The sequence below is a fragment of the Lemur catta genome, chromosome 14, assembly GCF_020740605.2.
Source record: "Lemur catta isolate mLemCat1 chromosome 14, mLemCat1.pri, whole genome shotgun sequence".
NCBI classification, from domain to species: Eukaryota; Metazoa; Chordata; class Mammalia; order Primates; family Lemuridae; genus Lemur; species Lemur catta.
The window spans coordinates 23,376,326-23,399,693 of NC_059141.1; the positions used below are offsets into that span (position 1 = coordinate 23,376,326).

A 23,368-nucleotide genomic window follows, 5' to 3' on the forward strand; every position below is an offset into this window, starting at 1 on the left:
GGGGCAGCTACAACTGATGGAACAGAGTCCTGTTGAACTGGGAACCAGTCGATGGTCCTCAGAGTCAGAAAGTGCTCTCTTAAAACAAGAAGACACTTTCAGGCTGGGGAAGAAGGTATATTATAGAAAAAAAGAATCAATATAACTTTCCCTAATACTGGGATCAGAAATGGGGTTCATGAACTTCGGAAAGCAGGAGTTCCACTGACTATCATAAGATAGGCAGAAACCAGAACCAGGGACTAGGAAAGAAAAAACTTTATAAGCTTTGTCCCACCTCACACTCATTATTGCTATTTCCTGTTTGCTTCTTGGAGTGATGGCAGAAAACACTTAAACCAAAAAGGCCTGGGTATGAGTCATCAGGAGCATTAACAAAGCAGGGAGCTTAGGGAACCAAGTGCTGCTTCTAAGCCAGGCACTTAGAGGTGGAGGACCCCAGAGGATGGGTGGCAGCCTCCAAAGGAGAGGAAGCAGGTTGAGTAGCTGAGTCTGTAGCAAAGGAGGAAGAGGAGAGCTTTGGGTGAGGTACACTGTGCAAGGTGGCAGCAGCTGGTCCTGAGAGAGGACGGGGTCAAATAGTAGCAAAGTTCATGTATGAATGAAGGTTGCTTGTAGCAGTGCTGTCTCTAATAGCCAAACTGCAAACAACCATTGTGAATGTCCATCAAAGGGGATTATTAAAAAAATTATGGAGCAGCTTTACCATGCAATGTTATACAGCCATTAAAAGACTGAAGAGGATATAAATGTGCTGATATGAAAAGATACCTGGGGTAGGTTAAGTGGAAAAAGCAAAGTGCACAACAGCATATATATTGTGAAATCCCATTTGCATGTGGGTTTTCTTCTTAAGGAGAGGCATGTAATATTCTCTTACAGATTCTTGTGTGTACTGTCCATAGACAATATCTGGAAGGAAATACACAAAATTGTTAACAGTGTCTCACTCCACTCAGTCCTCTAGGACTGGGACTTATTAAGGGAGGTACCAGGGAATTATTACTTTCAACTTCATAATCTTTTATCTGTTTGAAAATTTAAAAAACCATTTATAATTTTTTTTTAAATTCTTTTTTGTAAAAGCCATTGAGGGTTTTAGCCATGTGAATTTCAGGACTGATAATATTTGAAAGCTTTTCTCTCAATGGTAATTTCAAATAAGAATATGGACTTCAGTCTTCTGACTTCTTCCTTCACTCAAGAGGGTGGACAAAATCACAGTATTAATACCCACTCTTTTCATGCATATGCAGAATATTTACAAAGAATGACCATATTCTAAGCCATAGCAGGATTCAATGAGATATCAGTAAACTGATAGCATACAAATAACATTCTCTGTTCACAATGCCATAAAATTAGAAATCAGACAAAAGTACCATATTTAAGTGATAGTTAAATAACCAATTTAAGACAGTCTAATTCTAAATTCTCTCTCTAACAGAGATAACATAAAGGAAAAACTTGTACTGATAAATAATTTTCCCTGCTTTTTTTTTTTTTTTTTTTTTTGAGACAGAGTCTTGATCTGTTACCAGGGCTAGAGTGCTGTGGCATCAACCAACCTCACAGCAACCTCAAACTCCTGGGCTCAAGCGATCCTCCTGCCTCAGCCTCCCAAGTAGCTGGGACTACAGGCATGCACCACCACGCTTGGCTAATTTTTCCTATTTTTAGTAGAGGCAGGGTCTTGCTTTTACTCAGACTGGTCTTGAACTCCTGACCTCAAACGATCCTCCCGCCTCGGCCTCACAGAGTGCTAGGATTATAGGAATGAGCCACTATGCCTGGCCAATTTTCCCTGATTTTTACCTTCACCCCTAATTATGATGAGAGCATTCACTGCTCCTGAGTTGAACTACACGTGAATAAATGAACAAGTTAATTTATATCTCACCTCTTTCCATAAAGATTTAAAAGCAGTTCACTTGCTTGTGAACTCAATTCTGAATGGAAAAACCCTCCTTGCCAGTGGTTGTAATACAAATTTATTAAAGTCATGAAAATTCCTCCAAGATCCTAACACTTGGTTACAAGCACCAGCATTTGAAAGACCTTGTTTTTTCTCTGGAAGGAGCTCACACCTGCCAATCACAATAATGTTTAGATACTGACATGGACAGATATATGAAAGAAAAAAACAAGTTGCAAGACAATGTGTAATGTGTATTGTACAAATCATTAGATTGTAAAATTTGCAAAGCAGGCATATGCTTGGGGTACCAAGAAAGCAAAAAACAAAAGCCAAACCCCCCAAAAACCTATAATTTTTTGAGAGAATATATATATTTTAAAAAGCACTGAAATAAATATTAAAGGAAAAATGAAAACTTTGACTTTTTGCTTATTTTATTGTTTATATTTTTATCTTGAATTACACATGTGTGAGGCCAGGGGACACAGTAAACATTTCCAGGTTTAGGGCTGCTTAAGTTCTAAGTCTGGCCATGATTTTATAATACTAATTTTGTAAAACTTTACATATATATGCATATCATTAAATGTTCATATATGCTGAGAAAGCAATCTGGATAAATGTACCTCAACTTAAAAGTGGTTATATCACTGATGAATAGAATTTAAATTTCTATGTTATATGTTTCTGTAAATTTTGACATTTTTATGATGAGTATGGGTTATTTTTGTAATCAGGAAAACAATGAAGATTAAATACAAAATTAAACATAAAGTGCAGGCAGTGGACAGTTAGGCTTTGTCTGGGAATATCATTCATCAGTTTTGTGGTTTTGTGAATGGTCTCAGCTCCATTTTAAGCTACTGAGATATTGCTGCCCAGTCTGAAGGCTTATCCTTGATTCACTACGGTTTCTTCTGATTCTTCTGTGCCCTCCTGCTGCCACCTCTGACTTCTGGCCACACTCTACCTGTCTCCCCTTGTCCAGCTGGGCTCGGTAGGCATTCATCTGTTAAGATTCCAAACTCTGTTTTTCTCTTTTCCAGCTTATCTTGACCCCCTGGAGTTGACATTATTTCAGACCCTCCAATAAAACCTCAGCTCTTTTTCCTATGTAAACAGGTCCTCTGGCTATTTCCTTGTATGATTCAGAACTTTATGTAAATGTTCTGGCAAGCTGGATAAATGCGAAATGTGGATGTGATCAGTTGAAGATATTGAGCACAGTGGGTTTTCATAAAGCTGTGTTTAGATGGGTGGCGGCAATGACACCAGCAAAAGTCAGCCTCTCCCAGGCAGAGGATGCTCACCGGTGTCCTGACTGCCTAAGGATGAAGGCTAAGCCACAGGAACACAGAGCCAGTCTAAAGACGGCCAGTTGGTGGTGAAGAGACTGCGATGTTTGGGGAGGTGGGGGTATCAGGTGGTGATGGGGGACTTCGATGGGCTGAGGGACTTTTCTGGGTGGAGAATTCATCAGGGGCTGGAGCTTCCTGAAGACAAAGGCTGCTGGGGCCAACTGGGATTTACTGGGCTTTAGCTAATCCTTGTCTTGGAGACACACAGATTACCTGTCTGGCCTATTTGTTAGTGTATTATACGGAGAGGAAAACCCAATAAAAGAGAAGCCTGGGGGAACAGAACTCCTGTGAGGTGAAAGGACCCTTCCCCAAGGTAAAGCTCATGGCGACTCAGAGCTGGTCTTGCTTGATGAATAGTTGGCCACCCAAGGAGAGAGGGGGAGAGAGAGAGAGTCGGGAGAGAGCAAGGGGAGGGTAGCACCCAGTGAGGGCTTCCAGGAACCATATTAGAAAGGAGCTAAGAGGCCCAGGAACCAAACCTTGTGACACCTGTAAGATTCTTGATTATGTGTGGCTTCCTCAATTGCGTTGTTTATATTTTCCACATCTGTTTCCATGGTGATTAGCAGTAAATCAGTAGCAGCAAAGCAGTAAAATCTTCAAAATAAAATGTGTTTTCCTTTGGGAGCGTCAAGGAAGGGGGAGCTGGGGAGGCTGGCAAAGACAGCTCTCTGAGGGGACAAAAGCAGGCTGGTCCTGGGGCCCACTGCAAGGAGGAGGAGCTCCGGACCTGGCAGCAAGCTTGGCTCAAGGTGGGACTTGGGGGGCCTTAATTAACAAACAAACAAAAAACCCAACCCTACTCTCATTTTACTTGTCCTTTTATTGTGGCGCTGTTGTGGAGACAATAAATTGCCCTGTTAATATTTCCTTTTATATTCCAGGTAGATGTAAGAATGAAACCATGGCTCACATGTTCCTACGTTCCCAAGCGCCTTGTACAGAACAGCCTGATATACAACTGTACACATAGCTGGGCTTCAATATAGTTTTCTTTCTTTTTTAATTAAAAAGAATTTTACTTCTATACACACAAGCATAATGCATAAATGTGCCCTTTTTGGCTTTTGTTTACTCTTTTTCCTTGGTTCTCTCCTCCCCCTCTTCTGAAATCCATATAATCATTTGCAAATAGAATGCACACATATATATACAAGTTTTTAATCAATATATATTCCAAAAAATATGATTATGTCATTTTATATGTTTTTCTGCCACTTGCCTTTTCTCCTTCAACAATACCTCTTGGAAATCCACCAAGTAAACTTCTATAATACCGTCTCATTCTTTTTAATGGCTGTGCTATAATTTATTCAAGGAGCCCCAGCTTTCTAGATCTGGTAGTTCACCTCTCTTTCCAACCTTGCCTTCAGTGACATCAGGCTGGCAGCTTGAAATTGGGCATGATGGGAGTAATTACATCATAGAAATCTGCAGACACTATAAACCAGGGCTTTTTCCTGGTTTTAACTAAAACACCACTTGGTGCCTATTAATGGGTTTTAATTTGTTCCTATTTTTTCCCTTGGAGTTTGAGAGAGAATGGCCAGTACAAACAAACAACGCTGATGTGTATATGTATATGTGTGTATAATCTCCGTAATCTCCTTATGTACTGGTGTTTGCATTTCTGTGGAATATAAGAGTGTGATTGAAGGGTCAAAGGGAATACATATATTTAATTTCTTTTTTTTAATGCAGGAACCACCAAAGTTTTAGTGTTTAATAATTAATAGCACAACTTACCAAGGTCCAAGATGTGAAGATACCATGTTCAAGAAACTGGGGGATAAATCACTCTATAAACTAACTATATAGTATGTGATAAAAATGCACATTTTATAATATAAAACCTGTCTACACATAGTAATCAGCTGCAAAAAACCTGTCTTCTTTTGGCGTGGAAAAATGGTGTTCCAGATTTCAGTGTAAATTATTATTATTATTATTTTTTTTTAAAAGAGTTGACAATTTTATTTTCACATTTCACAATACAAACAAAAACTGCCCTTTTTTGGTTCCACTTCTTCCCTTCAAAACTATTCTCTCTTTGATAGGAAGGGGGAGCAAGTCTTCCTTATCATGCTGTTAAGAAAACATCCAGAGTCACAGCACCATGATCTCCTGGTGAAGCAGAACAAGTAATATAAAACTGACATAAAGAGACCTCCCCTCTATCCTTATCTGTCTGGTCAAGTCATTCCAGGCCGAGTGGGCACCATCATGGGATGGGCAGGAGGTCTCATCACTGGGGGCCCAGGCATCATTGGCATGTGGCCTCCCATGGGTGGCCTCATTCCAGGAGCAGGTCCCACTGGCATCATCCCAGGAGGAGGAGGGCTCATCATTGGCATCACGGGAGGGGCCCCCATATGGGGTGCTGGCATCATACCAGGACGAGGAGGACCTAGAAGACTGGGGGGAGGTGGAATCATCACCCCTGCAGGAGGAGGAGCAGAGAATGGAGTAGGAGGTATTTTTCCTTGTTGAAATGCAGCCGTTGTTTTGTCAGTCAGGCTCTGGGCCTGCTCTTCCATCCATTTTTGATAGTAGTCTTTCACATTTTCTTTGTGTTTCCTACCACTGCAGTGTGTCTTTCTCACATATGGAGAGTCATGGGTTAGGTACGTATCGCAGTAGTCACAATAAAACTTGGGCATATTCTCTCCAGGCCATTCTCAGTGTAAATTATTAATATTAGCAACCTTCAACTCTTTTGTGTGGCAGGTATCTTATTTTCACCTTTCAGTTTTTCCACTCCAGCCTGTGTCATGAGGTCTCTGATGCTTTTCTCAAGATCATCAATGTGACCACTTACATCATCAATTCTTCCAATGATCTGGTCAGACGTGGTCTGAAATTTACCTTGCATCTACTGCAGGCTTGTCTGCTCCACCAAGGTGAGATCCTGCAGGGTCTTGGGGTCAGTCTCCGCCATCTCCTTGGTTACCAGCTTGGTGGTGATGGCTTAGACCATCACCCACACTTCCATTTCCATCTTTTTAATTTCTAAAGATATTGCCAGAGCTGGGTGCAATGGCTCAGGCCTGTAATCCTAGCAACTTGGGAGGCTGAGGCAGGAGGATCAATTGCAGCTAGGACTTTGAGGGCAGCATAGGCAACATAGCGTGACCTTCTCTATAAAAAATAAGAAAATTAGTTGGGCGTGGTGATATGTACCTGTACTCTCAGCTATTCAGGAGGTTTAGGCAGGGGGATCATTTGAGTCCAGGAGTTTGAGGCTGCAGTGAGCTATGATCATGCCACTGCACTCTAGCCTGAGTGACAGAGGGAGACTCCATCTTTAAAAAAAATAGAAAAAGAAAAAAGAAAAAAAAGAGATATTGCCAGATTATAACGGATTGTAGAAATTTACATTTCTACTAGCAATGTAAAAACAATTTTCCCTGCATCCCTGTCAGCAATGGAAATTACCCTCATTTTAATTTTTGCTAGTCTGAAAGGTATAAAATTATATCTCATTGTATTTTAATTTCCATCTCTCTGAATACTAATAATTTTGAGCTTCTTTTCCTATGTATGTTGACCATTTAAATATGCTCTTTTGTGAGATGCTTTCTGATATCTTTTGCCCATTTTCCTATTGGGTTATTTGTCTACGTTTTGTCCATTTATAAAACCTTTTTGTTTATTGTTTTTAATTATCTGTCTGTCCTGTACCTTACGAATATTTTCCCCAAAATCTATTATTTGTCTATTGACTTTATTTTATCTTTTGCCATACAAAAGTGTTTATTAATTATTACAAGGTAAAATATATCTACATTTTCTTTTATGGCTTCTGGATTTCCAGTCTTGGTTTACAAAGCCCCCTCTTCCTGCCTGTATTGAACATGTAGCCTCCTAAATTTTCAAGATTGTTATTGTCTTATTTTTTACATTTGTATTTAATCTATATAGAGTTTATATTTGTATGTGGTATAAAATAGGAGTCCAGTTTTATTTTCTTCCAGATGGAAGTGGTCTTGGCACCATTTATTAGATAATCCATTCTTTTTCATGGAACTGAAATACCAACTATGTCATATAGTAAATTCTCATATATATACTTGGTCTATTTCTGGGTTCTCTATTTTATTCCACTGATCCATTTATCTATTCCTATGCCAATACCAAATTGATTTAATTACGGTGGTTTTATAGTACATTCTGATATCTGGGAAGACAAGTCTCACCATTTATTTTTCTTCTTTACATTTTTATTTGCCATTCTGAAGCATTTATTCTTCTATATAACTTTAAGATGATTTTATTCCATGTTCCCTCCAAATCAAAACTTTCTTGTTATCTAATTAGAATTGCATCAAATGTGTGCATTAATTTTGGAAAAATTGATATTTTTATCAATATTGTTTCATTCTTTCCAAAGATATTTACTGAGTACCTACTTTGCAACAAGCTCTGGGGATATAGCAGTGAAAAAGATAGACATGGTCCCTGCCCTCTCTAAATCCAGCTTATTTTGTTTATAAATAAATGGCCCAGCAATTCCACTCTTGGGTATATACCCAACAGAAATGAAGGCTAACATCCACCATAAGACATGTACAAAAATACTCATAGCAGCCTTATGCGTAATAGAAAAAAACTGGAAGTAACGCAAATGTCCCAATAGTAGAATGGACAAATTGTGGTATAGTCATATAATAGAATACCATATAGCAATGAAAAAGAATGAAATATTGATTCCCACAACAACATAGATGAATCTCACAGATATTACATTGAGCATAAAAAAGTGGCCACGAAAGAGTAAATATTGTGATTTCATTTCTATGCAGTTTATTTTTTTCCTTTTTTTTTTTCCTTGTCACTTGCCCTCCTCTGGATAAAAGATGCAGTTTAAAAACGGGTGAAACATATTTAGAGATAGGATAGAATGCGGCTACTCTGAGGAGGTGGAAGTATATTGACTGTGTAGGAACTCAAGGGAACCTTCTAGGGTGTTGGTCTTGCTTCATGTTTGATCTGGCTAGTGATTTCATGAATACTTATATAGTATATATTTATCAAGACATACACTATTAACCATCCATTTTACTGTTTGTAAGTTATACTTCAATTAAAACAAAAAAGGATAAAAGTAAATTCATCCTCACAGAATTGCCCCCTTCTGCTTCAGGGTGCCTAGGAACGACAGCCATCTGTGGACCTCTGTCTTCTGCCTTCTTCATCTCTGAAAAGCTGAGTTTTCTAGTGCTTTCTAGGCTGGGCTATTGCAATCTTGATGCTGCTGCAGCTGCTACACATGTCACGATTTTCCAGCCCCCTCTTTAAAAAATACATTAAAGAAAGTCTCTCTATGGACTGTAGTACAGTATTGTGGAAAAGCAACAGACCTAGACCAGCCAGCCCAGACTCCCTCTCCCCGACTGGTCAATAAGAAACCCTGGTTTTTGTGTCTTACCCCCAAAAGAGTTATAAAGTTCAGTAAGTGCCTGGAAAGCAGGAAAGACTGTGCAATGCAATCTGGATCACCCATTACCAATTTGCTTTGCTCACCCACCGTAGTGGCTGGGCCTTATGCTTCCTAGGGGAAAATGAGCAGTTTGAATGCCTGCCCTGCCCCCCCTTCTCCCATCTCATCCACTCTCCTCCCTTTGTTCTCCATAAATGTGTTCCCTAATGTGGTGGTGCCCATATTCGTGGCTCTTTGGGGAGAAAACTTTGAGTCAAACTTGGGGCTTTACATGTAACCCCAAGTTGTAAGCATAGGATGTAGCCTGCAGCGGTTACAAAAGGCAGATTACCATGCGGTGCAGCCGACTCGCAGTTATTTCATGCCATTTTGTATTTCCGCTCTCTAGGGTAGTGACTCATTGCTTTCCAGTTCAATGTGAGGACATGTCCCACAGCGTTGACTGCCTGATGCTCCTGGAGGACATTCCTAACCCACCACTCACCAAGTTATTAGAAATCTAACTCCGAAATCACTAATCCCCAAATAGCCTCTATTCTCTCAACTGCTGGCTTCCTTGCTTTGATTTTATGCACAGTAGTTCTAAACTCAAGGCCAAAAATTCTACCCCATGCCGAGCCACTTTCAAAGGAGAACCAATATGCTAAGTCTAGAGGGGGATTTGAATAGCAGCTAATTGTCAGTTTGTCTAGTGAAAAGAGCTTCCTCTCTCCCCTGAGCAGTCTGGTTATTTGTTAAAGTTTGCTGGGGTTTTGGAGCACCTCGCTGTTAGGGGCAGCTCAAACTCAGCAGTTTTAATTATTAATCAGGTCAAAGGCTGATGACAATTTTTCTTCTCTTCAGGGGAGGGTCTTGAGAGTTCACAGGAGGGGATGTCCAGGCTCTTGTCCTGTGATGAGTGGAAAGGAGGGAAGGAGGGAAACGATTCAAGCCAGACCAGTCCCAAGTTCTTAATGGTTCCTTGCCCTAGACAGACTGTGTTGGAAAGTCGCATAATCTGCGTCTGGCTTCATTTTAAGTGAATATAGGTCTTTATCCTTTCCAGGGGGTTGTGGCTTTCTAAGTTGAACAAATTCCAGACTTGACAGCACATGTTAAAGGGTATCCCGTTGTACCCTTGCAAATTGGAGGGCAGAAAAGGCGGATCAGTCTTTGGATTTGTCCACTCTGGGGCATCGAGTTACTTGGGGTGGGGATGGGGGTGAGGAGGGCTCCTCTTTGTTTAGCACATTTTGGAGAAGGCATGAGGCTTTTTCTAGTTTGGGTTTGCAACGTTTCAGAATATGCTGACGCTATTCCTGCCTTGCCTCCCACACTTCTTTCCTGAGCCCTGTGGGTCTCCTTTCTCCTTTTGGCCTGAGACCCCAGCTTGACAAGATCCAGAAAGGTCTCTTTTCCATCTGCGTATTCGTCAACCATTCTAAATGATTCCAGCAGGCTCTGCCTCCCACCCTTGTTGCTAGGCAGATTCCCTTGTTGCTAGGCCACCACTGCTTCTTCTCTGCTTCAAAAAGAGGTACAAATTTCCGGTGACCCACTCAACCATCCACCCACCCACTCACACACTGACAAAGCAAGTACTATATGTGCAATGCTGTGGCTGGCCAGCATAGAACAATTCCAAATGGAAAAAGAGGCAAATCCAGGGGTGTCAGATATGGAGGTGACCTGTTGTCATGGGGGAGATGAGCACGCTGTCTCCTGAGAGTTTTCTCAGGGGACAGCCATTGACTTGGAGAATTTTCTCTGGTCCAAGGTTTGACCCTCAGCCTTATGGGTGCAGAGAACTCATTTTATGTGCAACCAGAAACAGATCCTTGTCCTGGTGGCAAAAGCATATTCATCAGGCTTGAAAGACTGATGCCCAAAACCAGAATGTGAATTTATCAATTTATAATAAGTCTTTCACATGGATCCAGGATAATCCTGGAGGCATCACATTTGCTCTGTGGAGGCAGACTTTTTTGGAAACAATGGTGTCACTGAAGGATGTGAGAGAGTTAGTACGGGCACAAGTTTGCACGGGAAAGGGGGCATATCTGTGTATCTATTTTAACATCCTTACTATATGCCAGGCAACATGCTAGATGGTTTACAGATGTAATTTTATTAGTTCCTCATATCAACCATGAGAGGGAGCTACAAAACACTCATTCCCAATTTATAGAAAAAGCAGTTCAGGTTAAATGACTTAAGTGAGGTCATCTGGCTAAGAGGTGACAAAAACAGAATTTGAACCCAAAGCGCAAGGTTGGACTAATAGATCCCAGCTACCTGGCAATGGTAAGATGACATGTTAGATTGAGGGCAAGTTGGATAATGGATGCTGAGGTGCGGATGAATCAGCCTGGTGGAAATTTCCTATAAATGGTGGGACATGTGGAAGTGGAACTCCACTGAACCTAGAATTAAAGGCATCATCCAGCAGTAACCTCACCTCTTCTGGAGGTGCACTCAGAGCAGCTTTGGAATTCTTGTTGATAGTGGCAAGAGTTTGTGCTTATGAGCCCCAGTGTACTGACAGAATACAGAAAATCACTTGGGCTGAGCAGACATCTGAATGAGGTAGGGCAGGTTATCTGAGGGCATTGCTAGGGCTCAGAGCTTATAGAGAAAGGCCCCTGGGATAATGGCTTCACCACCATCCTGCCAAGAGTTCCAGCACCTAAGCAGACCAAGAGACTAAGATCTTAACGTTAAGGAAAGACAGAAGCAGTCTTGGGGAGAAGGTGGCATGTTTGTTGATGGAGCAAGTTCACTGAGCTCTTTGGAAGGGGCAGCCTGGAAGCTGAGTAAGAAGGTCGACAGACGAATACCGTCCTCGTCCTGGGGCCTGGTCAGGAGCCCTGGGAGGACAGACACACAGCACAGCTCAGATCTGGGAGCTGGATCCAGACAGGTGCCTCAGTGGCAGGTTCTGAAAACCACCAAGAGCTCAATCAGACATGGCAGTGGCGTTAACCTCTACCTCAGGCTACGGTGTGAGCATCTTTGTTCTGTACCCAAGCCCTAAAGAATGGAGGAAGAGTGAGGAGCGGGAGGTCTGGGTGTCCAACAGCTGTACCTGTCCTTCCCTCCTTTCCTATTCTCTTGTTCTTGCAACAGACTTTTCTGGGACTAGATGTAGGTAATTCTGGGGAAGGAATCTGTGCTCTGTAAGTTGTCTGCTTCTCTGCTTTTGTAATTTACTTTTTTGGCTATCCCCCCAGTTTCCTAGTGAAGTGCTTTTTGAACAATCTCAGCCTTGTCTGGACGCCTGAGATTTGCCCACATTTGGACCAAGACAGCCAAGAGGTTCCAGGGCCCCTGGAAATTTAGCATGGTGGGGCCAGCAGCTGTCTCAGCTGGATTTACAGGCAACAGCTGGTGGAGCCAGGGCAGAGAGAGGTGAAATCTTGAGAGAGGAAGAGATTGAGAAAGACAGAGAGATGGGAGCAGCTGCAGTTGCTAAGCTCTTCCCGCCTGGGCTCTTCCATCACAGAGGCCTGCCTCCGGCTCCAGCTCTCCCCACCCTGGCTTTACTCAAGAAATAAACAAGTTAAAGTAGTGATGCCCCGGGGACTATAAACAGGGGGCATGGGCAGTATCTGATGGGGAATCAGACCTTAGAGCCCAGGCTGTGTTCACCTGCAAAGCTTAGCAGCACCTGGGGTGTGATTCAGCTAGAGGGGGATTACACCTCAGACAGTAGACCATGACTGTTTGGGGATAAGATCCAATCAGCGTTCATGGCATTCAATTGAAAGAGCAGGGAATTGGAGGAATTTGGGCCTCTTGTTAGTTTAGTAAACTGAGAGTCTCTCAGAGATTTGTGCCTGGCTGTGGCCTGCGTCTGATTGGAAGCCCTTCTCCACCCCCACCTCTCTTAATTGGGGAAACACAGTAATTCCCTGACTTATTGCCAGCTGGCCCTTTGGGAGGCACAGCTGAGGTTGGGAAAGTGTCAGGGTTACTGAGAAAGTTTTTGGAGGTACCTTCTCCTAACCCACTAATATTTTGCAGACTTAGGCTTGCTTCCTGGGCAGCATTGGTTAAATCGACATCTTGATTCTCTTGGTAACTTGATGGCTTAGTTTAGGCCTCAGGTTGCTGTTCCATGAACTGCCTTGAAATTTAATCACCCAAATTTATTTCCTAGAGTGTTTTTTACCATCTCCTCCTCTAGGCCCATTAGTCACCATCCCATGACCTGACAGAGTGATTATTAAAGACCCTGTGGTTCCCTTTCACTAGATTTAGGGGTGTTGGTAACTCTGGAGGCAAGTTCTAACTTGAGTCACAGTTGGGTGGGTTTTCCCTCAATTGGTTGTGAATCTTCCCTAAGGGCATACTGGAGGCCTGGGAGAATTACACTGTGCACCTCCTGTGCTTTCTTTAAAACTAGGAGGATGGTTACTGAGTTCTTCTAGGGCTGGTGTTCTCAGGCTAGGGGTTATATTATCCTCTGCCCATGAACACAGCACCGACATCACCTAGCTTCATTTTTTCTTTCAGTAAAATGGGGGTAATGCCCATTAAAAAGGGGGTGCTGAGCCTGGTGCATTGGCATGCAATAAACATTTAACTCTCTTCTCTTCCAGCTGGGACAAGACCCTGGCCTTCCTTCAGGGTTCTTGTAAGAGAAATTTTATTAGTCTGATTCAGAAACAATCTTACACCATTTTATTTCAAGAATAGTTTCATAAATTAAATGTTTAGCTGTTTCCCCCTTCCATCCTGGTCCTTCTCCTCTAAAGTAGAGGCTGCAAACTATACAGGTGTCAGGCAGGTGTTATAAATATACAACAAGCTGGCTGGATACTGTGGAGCAGTGGTCCCCAACATTTTTGGCACCAGGGACTGGTTTCACAGAAGACAATTTTTCCATGGACCGGAGCGGAGGGGTGGGGGGGGGTGACATGGGTTGGGTGGGGGGTGTGGTGTGGAGCTCAGGCAGTGATACTCGGCCTGTTTCCTAACAGACCATGGACAGGTACCGGGCAGCGGCCCGGGGGTTGGGGACTGCAGCTGTGGAGTATAGGAGGTCACAAGCCCTGCTGCAGGGAAGAAACAGTTATTTCCAGATGAGACTGAGGCCTGGTGTGATCTTTCCATTTTTAAAGAGAAGCCAGATACCAGCATGTTTTGATGAACAGCCTCAAATTTTAGATATTTTCAACTAATTAAAAAATTTAAAATGTGGGGTAGGTGAAACACAGTATGGCTCCCACTGGTTGGAGTCACAGCCTCTATTTTTGGTAGGTTCTGGATGGGGTGTTCCTGTTTTTGTGGCTCCCAGGACTGGACATTCCTACCCCGTGCTTGGTTGGCCTCTGCAGGTAACCACACGGGTCTGCTCCTCTCCTGCAGACATGTTGGACCAGTCAAAGGTTATTCTGTAGAAACCTCAACCAACAAGTCAAAAGATGAGTTTCCTGCTCTTAATAGATAATTTTTATTGGTTTTGCAATAAACGTATGAAATAGAAACAATAGCAATAAACTAGCTCAACAAGAAATCGAAAGGCACAGGCCCCCAAAGCCCTTCCCACTTCTTCTTAATGAGTCTCTAATTTATAGTCCGACTAGCAGGCCCACTTTTCTTTTTCCAAGCTTTGCAAACTTTTCTATCCGGGAGGCCCAGGCGCTCTGGGGGCTTGTGTGTTCATTTCTACATAGTCGCTGTAATGAAAGCCAGACACAGTCGTGCCACACAAGAGAAGGTGGCATTGCCTTGGGGATTGGGGGTCTGAACCTGGCCCTGATTCCTCTGACTTTGAGGGTCTGCCCCCTTTGATTTCATGTTTATCAATTCAGGACAGAAAAGGAGAGTGACCAGGAAGAAAACTCATGCTGAAATGGCCAAAGGCCACAGTTTAACTTTTCGAGAGCAAAGGGGCCAGGGGTTGGGCACAAAAAGCATCCACAGGCTGGGGGAAGGGATTTTCGTCTTTTCAGCCTTTGACTTTCATGTTTTGGAATGTGCAGAACAATTTTAGTCCATGGTGCCGGGCCTTTTCCTAGGACTCAAATCGGCAGGCCCCTTGTCCGCTAACCAGCACCAAGGGTGGCGGGTGGGGGAGGCGTGTGATCTTGGTGTCTGTGTAGACACTGATGAGTCCTCCTGGCTGCTGTTCTCAGTGGCAACTCAGGCAAGCTGGAGGCCCTGGGTCCCTGCCAGCGAGTGTTTACTAGCCGGGTTACCGGCAGTGTCAGATGAATGATAGCTAAAGTCAGAAGGGCTCAGTGCTCCATCTGAACATTGCCCCTGAGGCCTGCAGCCCAAAGAACAGGTTATCTGTGTTCCTGATCACGCCTCAAAGAAAGTGCAGACCTCCTCAGGGCTCATGCACAACAATGAGAGTGAGAAAAGAAGACTAAATGGGGTTTCCATATCTACTCCTTCAGGGATTGGGTGGCCCAGGGTCTGCATGGGTGGCCAAGACTCTGGCAGCCCCTGGCAGGAGGGCACAGAGAGTGCTCACTTGGGATGCTGACGCTCTTATCCCCAGGGCCTGCTTGGCACTCCCACACCCCTTCCTGCTCCTTCTGGCCCTGCTCTGCTGGGGGTGTGTATGTGTGGGCGTATCTCTTTTAGAAATCCACAGCAGTGCCTCAGCTCTGTGGCTCTCCTCCTCCTCACCCCTCCTGCCTCCCCAGTGGGCTGGGGGCAGAAGACCGCTGACTTTGCAGCCCACAGCCCCTGAAAGCCCCCATCTATGGCGTGCTGTTATGCTTCGAGGACACAGGACTGTGAACTCGAAATTGTCTCGCCTTTGTCACCTCCTGGCAGGTCTTTAGAGCTCGGGGAAACAGCCGAGCGGTACAAATCGCAGCGGCGTGGTAAAACCCCCCCTAACTCCTGATGGGCTGCCTGACTCATATCCGTTTCCCTGGCAAAAAATAAGTTTTTGTTATTGCTGGCTTGGCAGAAGCACGGAAGAGCGCGCGAGGATCTACTGCCCCATGCATCACTGGCCAAATTGCCTGAGAAATCCCAGCTCTAGAACTTTTCATCGTTGGCTGTGATGTACGGAGCAGAACAGCAGCTCCATTTCCCCCACGTTGGGCTCAGCGACGCTGCACTTAGCAGACCTGCTCTGTTTGCAACTCGCAGCAAATGTGGCCTCTCCTTTCTCTTCCCCTCCTCTCGGCCCCTCATCGCCCCTCACCCTTTATCTTTCCCATCCCCCCCGTCTGCTCATCAACCCCCTCCCTGCCTCTACCCGGCAGAGCCATAGCTGGAGAATCAGGAGGAGGCCCGCAATGTCATTTCCCCATCACTCTGCAGACGATGCCACACTAATGTTCTTTTAATGCTGTGATGCTGCACTAATTAATAAGCATCCTGCACAGAGGCCTCGCCTCGCCTCTCCTCCCCTCTCCTCGTCTTCCCTCCCTGCCCCTCCCCACCAGCCCTGGAGAAGGCCTCGTCACATCCTGGCATCTGGCAGCAGAGAAAGGATTTCACTCCTCTACCTGGGCTGCCTGATATTGCTATGAGAGATAACTGTATACGAACCAATAATCTAGCCTGACAATCCAATTTACTGACCAATAGCGCACAATCCACCATGTCATCAGCTGTGGGAAGGCCCATAAATTAGTTCCTAGTAATTTATTCTGATCAATAGAATGGGCAAAGTCACTTGTCTCTTTAATCAAAGGCCCTCTCAGAGATGTCAGTGCAGGCGGCTGCATGGGAGGGAGCAGGGCTCTGCGAGCAACGAGGCGGTGGGTGCTCAGCACAACACCCCACGCCCCACACCCAGGCTTCCAGAACCTAGCAGAGGGCCCCCTGAACTGGGGATGGTAGGGGAGGGACCCAAGGGCCAGGCTGCCTATGCTTCCCTTGGACACCCCAACCATAAAGCATTGGCCTTCAAACAAGCTAAGGGCAGAGGTGGCCAGGATGGTGGTTAACCAGAGGTAGGCTCTAGGGAGCACTGTGCTGGAACCCAAGGACACCTTATTCCCTCTGAATGTTCAGAATCTTCCTTCTTCCCCTGCCTTAGGGGCCCCACCAGCCCTGGTGCCGGCACTTCCAGAAAGAGAAGGTTCCTAGCACAGCAGATAAGAGCCAGTCAGCCTGGCTTTGAAGTGACTGCCTGCCATTTTCTAGCTGTGAGGCCTTGAGCAAGGTGCTGACCCCTTTGTGACTCAGTTTCCTCAACTGCAGGGTGAGACTGATAACAGTAGCTACCCTGGGGTTATTAAGAAGACTCAATTAGTTATATGATATTTAATAAATTAATATAAAATTAAATATAAAATTAAACTAATAAATTAATATGTAAAGTGCTTAGAACAGTGCCTGCCACATTCTAAGCACTGTGTTGAGTGTTTGTAGCATAAACAAATACAAGGAGATCAAGGACAGATGTGGATGTGATTCTCTCTGAAGATGTGCCAAGTCCTTGAGATGCTCTGCATCCCGACAACTTTGCTATTTCCTACCCACCATCACCCACGCTCCTTGTCTAAAATAAACAGATAAAGGAAGAGTCAGTTGATGTTCTCTTTGAAATGAGAGAGAAACTCTGAAGGCCTCTGTGCAAGGTTTTTCCCTCTTCGGGGCCCTCGGCAAGAGCCAGTGCTTCGGCCTTGGGGTCACAGACCTATTTTGCTTTAGAGAAAACGAGCTGTTGTGAGAGAGCAGAGAGGGAAAGGAGGGTCAGTTCCCTGTGATGGCTGCTGGGACTGGCACATGAGGAAGGAGGCAGCGTTCTCTCTCTGACACAAGCAGGACAAAGGAAGATATTGAGCTGGGCAAGGTACAGAGCAATGGTGCCAGAGTCTATCACCTTGGGTTCCCGTCCCGGCTCTGACACTCACTGGCTATGGGACTCTGGCCAAGTCACTTCAGGTCTCTGACCCTGATTCTGTATCAGAGGCAGGAAGGGGTTGGACAGAGTGATCTCAGAAGTTGTTCCTGGCTCCGACACTCTCGAAATTCTGTGTGAATCAGTGCAGGAGTCTGTTGGCTTTTCCTTGAATCCCCTCAACCCTGTACTCCCCACAATAATTATCTGAAAGGCTCTGAAACCAAGCGCCAGCAGCACAAAGAAATCTGTGAAGTCTCAGGAACATTATAGTCACTAAATGGGACTGCCGTCATTTGTGGAACAGGGATGAGGCGAGAGCCAACTCACTTGGAATAGGGGTTCCTGGGCCCCTGGCCCCAACTGTGACTAGATTCCTGGATGTGCAAGGGGCCAGGAGCCTCTGTTCTGTCATCAAGGTCAAAGCCAGGACTTCTGATTCTAGGGAAACTCTGGGGCCTCTCTGTTCAATCCACCAGCCCTTGGGGCTGCCTCAGGGCAAGGAACCCCATGCTAAAGGTGCAGACTCACTGAGGCAAAGAGAGGAAACTGAGCCAAAATCCCACCTGAAATTCCAGGCTCCAGCGACTGTCCTTGGATCTCATCCTGGCTTCCCGTCCCCCTACAACTGAGCTCTGGTGTGTCTATCAGAGGTGAGCTGCAGGGCTGGGGTACAACGGTCATCAGGGTGGTGGGACCAGGTTGGAGGCCTGAGGCCAGCCCGGGGTGGCTGCATGGCAGGTGGACACAGTTTCTGTGAACAGGAATCTGGCACCCTCTGCTGACCCCCGCGGCAGGAGACAGCTGGTCAACCAGGCTGGGCGGCAGCCACCGGGAGGAGGAGGGGTGGGGTCCAGGACCAAGCGGCAGCTTACCAGTCAAAAGAGCAGCTCCCCTCTCTGAATAGATCATTTTTATTGGTTTTACAATAAGCTTATGAGACAGGAACAATCGCAATAAACAAACCAAACAAGAAATCGAAAAGATGGGCCCCGAAAGCTGTTACCGAGCCCTTCTCACCTTCTCTTAACAAGTCTCTAATTTATAACAAACTCATCAGCCCAGCACCTCTAGGGTTCCCTGGCTCCAGGCTGCGAACCCATGGCCTCTGCCTTGTGTGTCCTCCATCATCTCCAGGTGCCTGAGACCTGCCCCAGAGGTGGCAGGAGGCTCTGTTGAGAGGAGGAAGAACTGGCCCAGGGAAGTAAGTCTAGGCATAGGCCTGGGACTTCCGCCATGGCCACCTCTGGGAGGATCTGTGAGGTGTGGTCCTTCCTCCCCAGCCTCCCACAGGATCTCTTCAGAATGGGTGGGGCTGGCTCTGGAGGGCCCGCCTCGCCCAAACTTCCACTCCAACCTTCTGCCCAGCCCCAGGCTGCGGATGCGGACACAGAAATCAGGTTCCTTTCAGACTTCCAGGCTAGGGCTTGGCATGGGAGGCTGGGATAGAGGGGGGCTGAATGCATGCTCCTCAGATAGGATTGAGATTCCTGAGGAGCGCTGAGGCTCTTCCCTCCTCAAGATTAGAGACTCCTGTATGGCAGAGCCATGTTGCACCCCCTCCTCCTCCCCTATAGCTAAGGCCCTCTGTGAGGAGGCCAGGGATGCGTCTCTTCCTGTAAATCCTTCCTGGAGATCCCTGGGGAAAGGTTGTCTCCCCCCTCAGGCTGCAGCCCGCTGGGTCCGGGTCATGTTTCCTCACCTCAGCCTGAGGCTGTGGGAGTGCAGGGCTACAGCTGTACTGCAGACTGGTGCTCCTGCAAGCATCCTTTTTTTCCCCTGTCCCTTTTGTCACCGAGTGACCCTGAAGTCTTTTCCCAAGGCAGCCTCCGTTCTTCCCCCTGTGCCCGCTGGAGGCCCGTGCCAGCCCCCTGTGCCTTTCCTGGCAGCTGAGCATGGGCCAGGCCATCCAGGGATCAGACCACTGTCCTGCCCAGGATTGTCTGGGGTGTAGGTGGGGCCCTGCTCTCTGCGGGGGGCCGGGTGCCTCCTCCCGACGCCTGCAGTTCCTAAAGACGGCCACAAGATGTCAGTACGAGGCCGTGGAAATGGCTCCCGTCCTGGGGCTGAGCTCCAAAGAACGAAATCAGACAGTAGCCTCGGAGGGGCCGGCGGACCCGCGCTTCCCCTCTGTGCCCTCCTCAAAGTCACAATGCTCCATCTCTCTGCTCTGCCCCCAACTCTGTGCTCCCGGCGAGTCGGTTCTGAGGCTCCAGCATCCAGCTCCGGGAAGGATGGGAGCTGCCGTTCCGAACAAGGGCGCCCTCGCTGCGAAGAGCCCTGTGTTGCTGCGCGTGTCAGCGTGGGTGTGGCTTCAGGCCACCATACCTGGGGGTGGGGGGTGTGCTCGGGGCTGCCTGGGTTTGTGTGTGACTCTTGGCAAGGATTTGTGTCTGCTATGGACAGAGAAATTCAGACCTGGAAGGGGCCCTTAGAAATCTCCCAGTCCAACGTCTGGTTTTATAGATGAGGGATAGAGGCCGAGAGAGAGAGAAAGTGCCTTGGCGAGGCCGCCTAGCACGTCCGTGGCTGAGCTGCTCCTGCAGCCGGGTCTCCTGCCTGCCAGCCCAGCGTGTGCAGGCTCCCGTCTAGGAGCCTGGTTGGCCAGGACCGTGTGTCTGGTGCACTTTTGTCTCAGTGGTTTACTTCCGATGGCTCTGGCTGACCATCAGCCAGCACGGTTCCGAAGAGTCAGAGGGAGAAGGGAAGGATGGGATGGGAAGGGAGGAAGGGAAGGGGGGATGTGTGCGTGAGTGGGGGCACACGTCTCTTTCTGCTTCACCAGGCGGAGTGCGGATGCCAATGCGTGGGTGTGTCTGTATCTCCACAGGCCAGCGTGCCCGTGGCAGAGATCTTGATTCCGGTGTGCGAGTCTGTGTACGCGTGTGTGCCTGTGCATACAGGGCCCAGGTGAGGCCAGTCAAGGCCTCTTTGGGGAGGCGTTGGTGCTTTCGGCCGGGTGGTGTGTGAGTGATGGCGCGTGCCAGCGGTAGGCGTGTGTGTCAGTGACTGGAGCAAAAGCAGTCAGTGGCTGCGTGAGTGACCGTGGGTATCACTGAGTGCGACAGGGGGGCTGCCCCCTCTCCCCACCTCCTTGCCCCCCACCAGACTGTCTCCCCATGGCCCCTAGGGTTTCTGTGTCCCTGCCCCGGCAGCAGTGGAGAAATCCTTTATTGGTTGAGGCACCAGCCCCCGTGTCGGGATTTCAAGGTTCCTGTCGGTTCCATCCATCTTCCGGGGCCTCCTGGTATTAGCATTGATCTACAGGGGAAATGGAGAGCGCGGCTGGGTTATTACGCACCGCCCGCCTTCCCTGGGCCGTGATTGAGTGCACACAGAGAATTTTTGAAACATGGCCACCCTAACTTATTCTGTCTTCCTGCCAATAGCGTGGCATGGGTCCAAATTACGGGTCGATACCAGCTGATCTTTTTATGTTAAACTGTGATGAAGTTGCCTCTGTGTGGAGATGGGATTAGGCCCTGGGTTCTCTTTTATGGGACAACTTTTGGGATGGGCAAGGGAGGGATGGAGGAGCGGACCAGGGGATGGTCAGCAGGGCATAGGGGAGGGCGGGAGGCTGCGGGCAGGTGGCACTGCAGGGTTGGCTGAGGGCCGGAGTGCTTGCGTGCTCGCAGCGGAGTCAGCCCTAGCTGCACTGGCCCTTGGGTTCCCTGTTCCTGCCTGGTTTCTCCCTTTGTGACCCTTATCACATCGGGGACCCTCAGAGACCCCATCAGACCTTTCCATGGCTCAGCCAGTCTGCCCCTGGTGTGGCCTCTCCCCCCTCTGCTCCCCTCCAAGGATAGAATTCCATTTCCCTCCAGCCCCTTCCACCCTTCTCCCCCACCCCCCCCCTCTACACACCTGCACCATCAAACGGGTTTGTCTTTAACCTCCAAACAGGGAACTTTAATTAAAGAGACAGTGACCCCTTTTATGAGTTTGGTCGAGTTGGGTTTCAGGGCCCTTGTCACTAGCAGCTCACATAACCCTAACAAAAGCTTGCAGGCCCCAAGAGGAGCCCGTCTCCCTCATAGACATTGTGGCGGGGGCACAGGGTGGCAATGGGGGGGCACGGGGAAGGGGGAGGCATCCTTGGGTTAGGAATCCCAGTGACTGCATCCGTGAGGTTGAAAGTTTGGCGGGGGGCAGGCAAGGGGCCTGGGAGGAAGGCACTGACACCGTTCAGTGGGGGGGGCACGACCCCCACCTGTGGGACAGCCACTGGGACCCCGGCAGTGTGGTGGCTGCTCCCTGTATGAAATGGTTAGGCCTCCAACAGGGGCTCACATCAGTTTCCAGGGCTCCCATCCCATTTGCCTGTTGGCTTGTGTTATAAAACTAGAAGTAATTTCCAAGAGGAATAGACCGGATAGAACTCACTGTAAGAAAAGCCAAATTTTTTTACTCACATATTTAAAGGAAAAGTGATTTTATGATAAAATTTAATTGCTAATAACTATAATAACAGCACTCAACATATGGCACGAAACACACGTTCTGTCCAGGATCTGAAGGTTCAAACTGTACGACACACACACTGCTTGGAGGGGCCGCTGTCCCTCTAGATGCAAGAGCTAAATTCAGGCCTGTTGCTCTCCACTCCCCCGGCATCTCTCTCAAGGACCCCGAGTGTAGACAACTATTGGGTTAATGTTATGAGCTTGAAGGGCCCTTATCTTATGTTTAATCACCTCTTAACTGTTGATTTTTAACCAAGGGCTTCTCTAGGTCCTGTAAGGGATGTTTGCTTGCCCTTTGATCTGGCACTTTGATATCCTTTGTGAATTCTTCAAGCTGGAGAGGGATGCCCAATCTGCCACACTTATTCATTCAACAAACATCAGGGGTTGTTAAAAGGAACCTACGTGTAATTGATTATTTCTGAAAGGACAGGTTTTCCCGAAGTGGGGCACATTCCCACTAACCAGAGACTGATAAGTTGTCAGTTATCTGCACAGGGAGTTAGCCACCTTCATGGTAATCCAGGGTTGCTCTGGCCGGAAACTAAGGCTCAGACTAGCAGATTTGTGCAAGTGAGACTCAGAGCCAAAATTGACTAAAGAGGATTCTCAGCACCGTCTCCACTTCTGCTGCCACCATGGGCTCTTGGCTCCTCCTGGTGACATGTGCTGGCCAGGCAGGGGCACTTCTGTGGGATGTGGGGGCATCTGTGAGGAGTCAAATGACTCCTACACAAGGGGGAGAGCATATAGCCCCATACTCAAACGTCATCCCACCCTGGGTCTACACACTCTCACATGTGGACCTTCCTCTGTGCACAAACGGCATCACCCACAAAGAGAGGTCACAGCCCCTTCCCCCCTCTCTGGGGAAGGGATCTGGAGGCTGGAGGGGTTGGGGAATAATTGGTTTTGGCGTTTCCTACCTCCGCTGCCTGGGAAGCTTTCTCTGTTTCATCTTCAGCCTGATCAATCCCCAGTCATGTGCCTTTCCACATGGACGCCCCCGACCCCCCAACTCACCATGCTCTCGGAAACTTCGTTAGTGCCATTAATCTGCTGACCCAGGCAAATCACCAAGTCTTCCTGCAGCTCAGCTTCTCAACCCCTCCTCGCCAAGACCACCCCCCTCCCCGGGATCCACGGGGGGAGGCACTCCCCAGGGCTGGTTCACTCTCCCCTTCCTCCTCATGTTCCCAATGTGAGACCCTCCTCTCTCCCCATCCACGTCTGTACACTCACTGCTTTCCAGGTCTTTTCCCACATGTGTGTTCCAGCACTGTGCGTGTCAGGAGCTTAGTCCATGTCTGCCACCAGCAACCCTGAAGCAAAAACGGCCCTATGCAGCTGCTCCTTAGTAGGAGAGGGTGTGGGGTCAGGATG

The 23,368-nt window shown here is 47.2% G+C and overlaps 1 protein-coding gene across 1 annotated transcript; it reads right to left on the reverse strand.

Moving 5' to 3' along the window:
• Positions 1–5,237: 5,237 nt before the first annotated feature.
• LOC123650122 (U1 small nuclear ribonucleoprotein C-like) lies at positions 5,238–5,950 on the reverse strand. The gene has a single exon (XM_045568607.1). It carries the CDS (start codon positions 5,937–5,939, stop codon positions 5,472–5,474), a length of 468 nt encoding a protein of 155 aa, XP_045424563.1. The 5' UTR covers positions 5,940–5,950; the 3' UTR covers positions 5,238–5,471.
• Positions 5,951–23,368: the final 17,418 nt, after the last annotated feature.

What these genes read in the sequence shown, in the direction of transcription:
- LOC123650122 (XM_045568607.1), bottom strand. Translation starts at nt 5,939, where the DNA reads ATGCCCAAGTTTTATTGTGACTACTGCGATACGTACCTAACCCATGAC.